Consider the following 6796-nt stretch of genomic DNA (forward strand, 5'->3'; position numbering starts at 1 on the left):
ATAAAATGAATGTTCAAACTCGAATAATCTCTTTGAAGAATATATATATTTTTGGTGAAACCATAAGTCTTTGATGATGTTCAAACTCGAATAATTATCCGTCAAATTTTCCACATAAATATGTCACGCTTGATCATCCTTTTTCTTCACCTATCTGATACGTTTTACGCCATGAAATCGCTCCAAATCTTCCTGATAGCATGCGCAGTTAACCCCTTCGTCCTCGCCTCCTCCTCCGCCGCCGTTGCATATCCTTCGCACTATGACATCGAAGCCGCTGAGAATCTCGTGCCCGTCCGCCGTGAAGTGTACGGAGGCGGCCGAATAATCGACATCAGCCACCGGTACCACCCGGACATGCCGTCGTGGGAGTCCCCAGATGGCGTCGGGCAGTTCTTGTGGCTTCCGAAGAGCATGAAGAATGGGTCTCTTGCTAATAACTCTGAGATGAAACTCCCTTCGCACACTGGGACGCACGTCGACGCACCAGGGCATGTGTTTGATCACTACTTTGATGCAGGATTTGATGTCGACACGCTCGACCTCGACGTTCTCAATGGTATTAATCAATCTAAGGCGGTTTAATTGCAATTCTTTATGAATTTCTTGTGCCACTCTGGTTGAAACATTTGATGTGTTTAACTGCCATGTACACTTATCATCGATGTTCAAATTTTGAACAGGTCCTGCATTACTTGTAGATGTTCCAAGAGATAAAAACATAACCGGTACGCTTCATTGCTCTGTTGAATGTTTGAATTCATCACTCAAATAATACTGCTCAAAGGAATCGTGCAAGAAAAATCTAATCTTTGTCAGAATTAGTCTCTTTTGAAGATTGATTAATGCTCTAACTGGCAGAATTATAGTTTTGTATGTTTTCTGTTTGAAGATGACATTTACCTTGTTTTCAAGAATCTTTAATGGAATACATTTTACAATTTTCTGTCTCGTTTGTTGCATGCTGTGTGGATAGAAATTGAATATCCCGTATCCCCATAGTGTTTAGTGTGATAGCTGCAAGAGAGTGATCATCGCCAGAGACCTCTGCTGAGGTTTTATTAAAAAAAATTGTTTTCCTTTCAAATGTAGATCCGAACTTGCAGTAGTGGATGAACTTAAACCTCTTGCTGGTTTTTCCCTTGAGAAATTACCTCATTGATCAAGGACCAATGACAGAAGAAAGTCCCGTAGATTCTTCATTCTTATAGTGCCAAATGAGCTTTTGATTGTATATAGGCTCGTCCACTCAAGTGATTCACCAAAAACAGTTTTCTTAGTTGCTTACATGCTATACTGTTTGAGTGTAGACTGGTAGTTCAAATCATGGTTTCCATGCTTTTAGCGTTCGTCTCAATAAAAATTGATTCCCCTTTCGTTCAATTTGTAATCTGTTTAGCTGAAGTTATGAAGACTTTACACATTCCCAAAGGAGTAAAAAGAGTGCTTTTCAGAACCTTGAACACGGACAGGTACTTTTATCAAGAATCTTTGTGCAGAGCTACTTGATACCCGGGGTGCATAAACCATATATCCGATCAACATTAAAGCCCCGGTCACCTTTTTCCAGTTGATGTTAAAAAATTAGCTCTGGCATCTTTTTAGTTTTGTAATTAGTGGGAACATGGACCAAATCTGCAGTTTTTAAAGTTTTCATTTTGTATGCAACATCGTAATCATCCATATTTGGAAAGTATCCTCATTAAATGCTGCTATTCTCCCATTCTTTCAGTCACAATTCAGATAATACTCAAAAAGTTTTCATTTTAGGCAATGAAGTATATTTGACATGAGAAATGTTTACGCAAGGTTCTCTTTAAATCTTTGTGACCTATAGAATGAGTTCAGGATAAGGGGAGTATAAATTTGGACCTATAAATTTTATGAGTACTTTTATATTGGCGTGACATATGTCATTTTGATAATATAATTCTTTTTTCAGGCGCCTCATGTTCAGGAAGGAGTTTGACACAAGTTATGTGGGATTCATGAAAGACGGGGCACAGTGGCTTGTCGATAACACTGATATAAAACTTGTTGGTAAGCCGCTGTCCGTCTTGAGTGTGAATCAGAACCAGTTGTTAGTTTATTTGCTGATTATTCCTAGTGTCAAACATATACCATGCTCTTGCATGATTTCCTGTCAAACTATCAATACTTTGCACTATTTACTGATAGTTGTTCCATCCATACGCTTATCTCCCCCTTAGGAATTGATTACTTGTCTGTTGCTGCGTTTGCTGATTTAATACCTTCCCATCTGGTGTTCCTCGAAGGCAGGGTAAGATTTCTTTTCAGATCATCTAAACATATGCACACTTTCACCCATTTCCAAAACTAAATAATTTCTTTAGAACATCCGGTGACGGAATCAACCACCATGGTACTACATATGTCGATTGTATCGAAAGATTTCACTTGCGTATGGTTATGATATTATATCCAACCTGGTGAAAATGTTTCAGGAAATCATCCTTGTTGAAGGCCTGAAACTAGACGGTGTCCAGCCCGGGATATACTCCGTGCATTGTCTACCATTGAGATTGCTTGGTGCTGAGGGCTCCCCCATAAGATGCATCCTGATCAATTGATGTTTATCTGTTTCTACAATCCTAGAATCCTTCATCAATAGAATCAATCCCAATGGCATTGTTATCTGTTGGAGCATTTGGAAATTATAATTATTTAATTAAGAAAAAGTATGTGCATCATTAACACAATCAACTGCTGATGGTTGCTCTGTAAGAAAAATGATACATATCAGAAGAAGAAAAAACGTGTATGAAATGGCTACGGCCATTGACTACAACTTTTGACAAAACATGCGTACGCAGCCTCAACTTTAGAAAATTGAGATGCGTACATGCTTCTTCTTTTGACTCTCGGCTCCCGATACAATCATCGATGGTATGAGAAATTCCTATAAATAATGATGATTGAGGTCCCTAAGCACACACATCATAAAACAAAATACAACATCTATCGAGAGGGTGGAGTGCTTAAAAGACTTCAACCGGAAGGAAATCAGAAAATTTACAAATTTCTCGATTCGCTTCCGTATATTATTTATCATGTTTATATATAAGTAAACATGATTTTTGAGAAAAATTATCACATACTTTACTATTTAATATTTATTATAATATAAGGCAGGGGTCTTTTAAAATTAATCTATCAAATATAAAAATGAGTAAATCAGAAATTAAACTTAATTTGGAAATATGTAATTTGCACTTTTTAAACAGTGATGATATATAATATTATAATATTTAATACCACTATATTAATTTATTTTAATATTAATATGCTGTCATTACGACTTACAAGTAATGTTTATTCTCGTTGCCAATTTTTTTTTTATATTTATATTTGTCAAAATAAAATCAAGAGAAGTAAAACTGAATCCAAATCAACAACATAAAATCGATTCCTGATCACAGAAATAACCAATGCCTTTGGAAAAATTATTGAAATCATCATATTTTGAATTTTGGATCTTTATATAATAGGGCAAAAATTTGTGTGAGACGATCTCACATGTCGTATTTTGTGAGACGGATCTCTTATTTGGATCATCCATGAAAAAATATTACTTTTTATGCTAAGAGTATTACTTTTTATTGTGAATATCGGTAGATTGACCGTCTTACAGATAAAGATTTGTGAGACCGTCTACCTATTCATGTAATAGATAGATAAATTCAGCGAAGCATTGTGGTTTTACTGGTTTAGTTTCCATCGTTCCCGTGACATCACCTCAATTAAATGCATGCAGGGGTAACGGCCTTTTCCATATTCAATGGAGTGAGTTTAAAGCCACTAAATGCGCTCGATCCCTTTCATGCTTCTTGTTTAGGTCCAAGCTCTGAATGATGATGATGAATTTTGGCTACCTTCAATTGTTGCTACTTATGGCGACGTGCGTCGCTGCCTCCATAGTCGAACTTGGCGATATCTTGGATATCACCCATGAGTACAGGCCTGGAATGCCCATATTCGGCTCGTCCGAAGGCGCCGGACTCATTGTTGGTCCATACAAAGGAATCAATGACACGGAAAACCGCGAGCTCAACTATTCCCCCATGCAACTCGCCATCGATTCCGGGACGCACACCAAGGCCTACACCACTGTCGAGGAACTCGACCTTGAGACTCTCAATGGTAACGTCGTTTTCGATGGGTTTTATGGCATGGTGTACATGATCGATGTAAACTTATCGGTCATGATCCACTGGGTAATGCTCTGATTAGTCAATGTTTGCATTCTTGACAAACTATCTATTATATTGGTTGGCAGGTCCTGTGTTGGTTGTGGAGGTTCCCAAGGACAAGAACCTTACAGGCATGAATATTTCTGTGATTTTATTAATATAGTCAAAACCTAACACGAACGCTTCTTTGATTGCTTATATTTCCAGCTGAGGTGGTGGAGTTTTTGAAAATCCCCGATCATGTAGAACGCGTGCTTTTCAAAACATCGAATTCTGACAGGTATTTTGATTTTTTTTCAATGTTTCAGCATGCAATAATTTGTGTGTATTGCATGAGCTAAGTTTTGCCAACATGTTATCTGTAATCCATATGACACTGGTTTGGCCATAATCTCTCATGTGGCTACTTTTCAACATTCTAGCGTGTTGGTGAAGATTTCGATCACGCAATCTAATCGGCCTCGTTGTATTCCTGATTTGTAAAGCAATTTAATGCTTCAGGGATCTAATGCTTAAAAAGGAATTCGACTCGAGCTACACTGGATTTACAACTGATGGGGCAGAGTGGTTGGCAAAAAACACCAATATAAAACTCGTTGGTTAGAAATCATTTAACACACACACACACACATACTGTCAGGCATAGTGCATGTTCGATGTTTTTGGTTTTGGTTTCGGTTTCTAAGTAGGCGTCTTTTGAGTTATTTGTTACAGGAATTGATTACTTATCTGTTGCTGTAATGCACGATAGGGAGTCAGTTTATAAGTTCCTGGGCAAGGTAAATGGTGTTAATCTTAGCGTCTTGCTGTTCTGCCATATGATCTAACACAGTGTGTTTTACCCCAATATGCGTCGAAACGCCACTTTTAGCTAACAACACGAACTTCTAATCGTTCCATGTAATAGTGTTGTTGATCAGTGATAGACAGCCTAGCTAATCAAATTGTTACAGGACATTATTCCTCTGGAAGGCTTGGATATTGGTGGCATTCGTCCGGGAGAATACACTCTCAGATGTCTACCACTAGGCATATCTGATGCATCCGAGGCACCAACAAGATGCATTCTGATCCAGTGATTTTTCGAAAGTAAGATTTTCTCGATTCAAGAAACATCCTCCTGTGCAGATCAACATATTTTCTTCTTGTCTTACTCGGAGTTCTTACGCGTGCAGCGTCGCTCAAAGCCGCGCACATCATTGTTACAGCTAGTGAACATGTCACACCATAAACTTTTTGCTGACTCAATTTTAACATAACACAATGAATACTTCTACAGACAAATCATATAATTGCTTGCTTCTGAATGCATGGATATATAACAGCAGCAGCATCTCTTCATTTTTTCTTATGTTAAGTCAGATATATACAAACCATACATGCAAAACTCACACACACACAAAAATGTATGCTTGTAGTGCAATTTGATGCGGTTCCTTAGTGGATCTCTAACTTCCCTCTCTCAGCCCAACAAAATATAGAGAGGATTTAAAGCCCTTAATTTCTCCCCAAAAAAAAATATGATATGTAAAATGTATATCATGTGTCTCGAGTTAATGGGTGAGAATCAACATTTTAAGGAAATTTCATGTCCGATATGACGATAAAAATGTAGGATTACTTGATCTTAGGACATAATTTTTCGTCTCATCTCACGAACTAAACGATTTCTCCGAGTAAATCATAATAATAATGCTGGCTGTATGCTTGATTAAAAATTGTTCTAAACTCTAAGAAGTTGGAGCAACTATCAATTTTGTTTTTTTCCGAAAAATACTTACAAAAGATTCTTTAACGTGGCCTGGCGAAGTTTGATAGGTGTTGGGACAAAGGATTCAGCCTTAATAAAAGTGACATTTAAGGTCCAAGGATGAACTGGCGGTGCCCACGTATTCATAAATTATCCATTTGAACTCGAAACGAGAATGAAATTATATTTGGTCCCCCGATTGGCTTTCCATTAACAGTTGTTTCGAACATTTTGGACCACTGCCTTCATCAATGCTTTCAATTCCTCTCGTCCCATTGAAAGAGAGTCGCTTGAGCTGAGTAAGCCCCCAGCTTGCTAGTTTGGCCCGACCAATTTGCGAGCTTTTATACATGTTTTGTATTTTGTTAGATTGATCTTTTATCTGACTCGATCTATTAAAAAATAATATTTTTTATGTCAACACTATTATTTTTATTATAGTTATGAATTGGGTTCGTGAGATCGTCTTACATAACACCCAGTTAAATTTTATTGTGAGATGTAAAATGGTGGAAAGGAGTTTCGGAAATTGAAAATAATAAATGCAAATTTTGCAATAAAAAGGAGAAATAAATTCAGAATTATTCAACTCACGCCAATGCGATGCTACCTGGTAATTGAGGTCAGTTTCAGATCCATTCAGGCCCACAGAAATGGATCTTTCTGTACGATCAGGACCCACCCATCCTCATCAGCCCAATATTACAATGGGCCCATTTCTATTGCTGAATATATTTTCTTAAACACTAATCCAAATAAAGATGATAAAATCAGTAATTTATATATATATATATATATATATATATATACACACACACACACTCTATGTTCACAT

The 6796-nt window shown here is 37.3% G+C and overlaps 2 protein-coding genes across 2 annotated transcripts; both read left to right on the plus strand.

The window, feature by feature from the left end:
• Positions 1-42: 42 nt before the first annotated feature.
• On the plus strand, positions 43-2690 carry LOC140970083 (cyclase-like protein 2). Its single transcript, XM_073431649.1, has 6 exons — positions 43-559; positions 684-728; positions 1400-1472; positions 1943-2040; positions 2211-2281; positions 2466-2690. The coding sequence occupies exons 1-6, from the start codon at positions 121-123 to the stop codon at positions 2589-2591; spliced, it is 852 nt and encodes a 283-aa protein (XP_073287750.1). The 5' UTR covers positions 43-120; the 3' UTR covers positions 2592-2690.
• Positions 2691-3737: 1047 nt separating this feature from the next.
• Positions 3738-5507, plus strand: LOC140970084 (cyclase-like protein 1). Its single transcript, XM_073431650.1, has 7 exons — positions 3738-4161; positions 4298-4342; positions 4419-4491; positions 4713-4810; positions 4926-4990; positions 5165-5300; positions 5387-5507. The coding sequence occupies exons 1-6, from the start codon at positions 3870-3872 to the stop codon at positions 5288-5290; spliced, it is 699 nt and encodes a 232-aa protein (XP_073287751.1). The 5' UTR covers positions 3738-3869; the 3' UTR covers positions 5291-5300; positions 5387-5507.
• Positions 5508-6796: the final 1289 nt, after the last annotated feature.

The sequence above is a fragment of the Primulina huaijiensis genome, unplaced genomic scaffold (genome assembly GCF_012295235.1).
Source record: "Primulina huaijiensis isolate GDHJ02 unplaced genomic scaffold, ASM1229523v2 scaffold43335, whole genome shotgun sequence".
Classification (NCBI taxonomy): domain Eukaryota; kingdom Viridiplantae; phylum Streptophyta; class Magnoliopsida; order Lamiales; family Gesneriaceae; genus Primulina; species Primulina huaijiensis.

Excerpts from the sequence above, each read along its gene's own strand:
- LOC140970083 (XM_073431649.1), top strand. The coding sequence starts at position 121 with ATGTCACGCTTGATCATCCTTTTTCTTCACCTATCTGATACGTTTTAC. Across the intron at positions 2,041-2,210 it reads CACTGATATAAAACTTGTTG|GAATTGATTACTTGTCTGTT; the intron begins GTAAGCCGCTGT and ends TCTCCCCCTTAG. Across the intron at positions 2,282-2,465 it reads TGGTGTTCCTCGAAGGCAGG|GAAATCATCCTTGTTGAAGG; the intron begins GTAAGATTTCTT and ends AAAATGTTTCAG.
- LOC140970084 (XM_073431650.1), top strand. The coding sequence starts at position 3,870 with ATGATGATGATGAATTTTGGCTACCTTCAATTGTTGCTACTTATGGCG. Across the intron at positions 4,492-4,712 it reads AAAACATCGAATTCTGACAG|GGATCTAATGCTTAAAAAGG; the intron begins GTATTTTGATTT and ends TTAATGCTTCAG. Across the intron at positions 4,991-5,164 it reads TTTATAAGTTCCTGGGCAAG|GACATTATTCCTCTGGAAGG; the intron begins GTAAATGGTGTT and ends AAATTGTTACAG.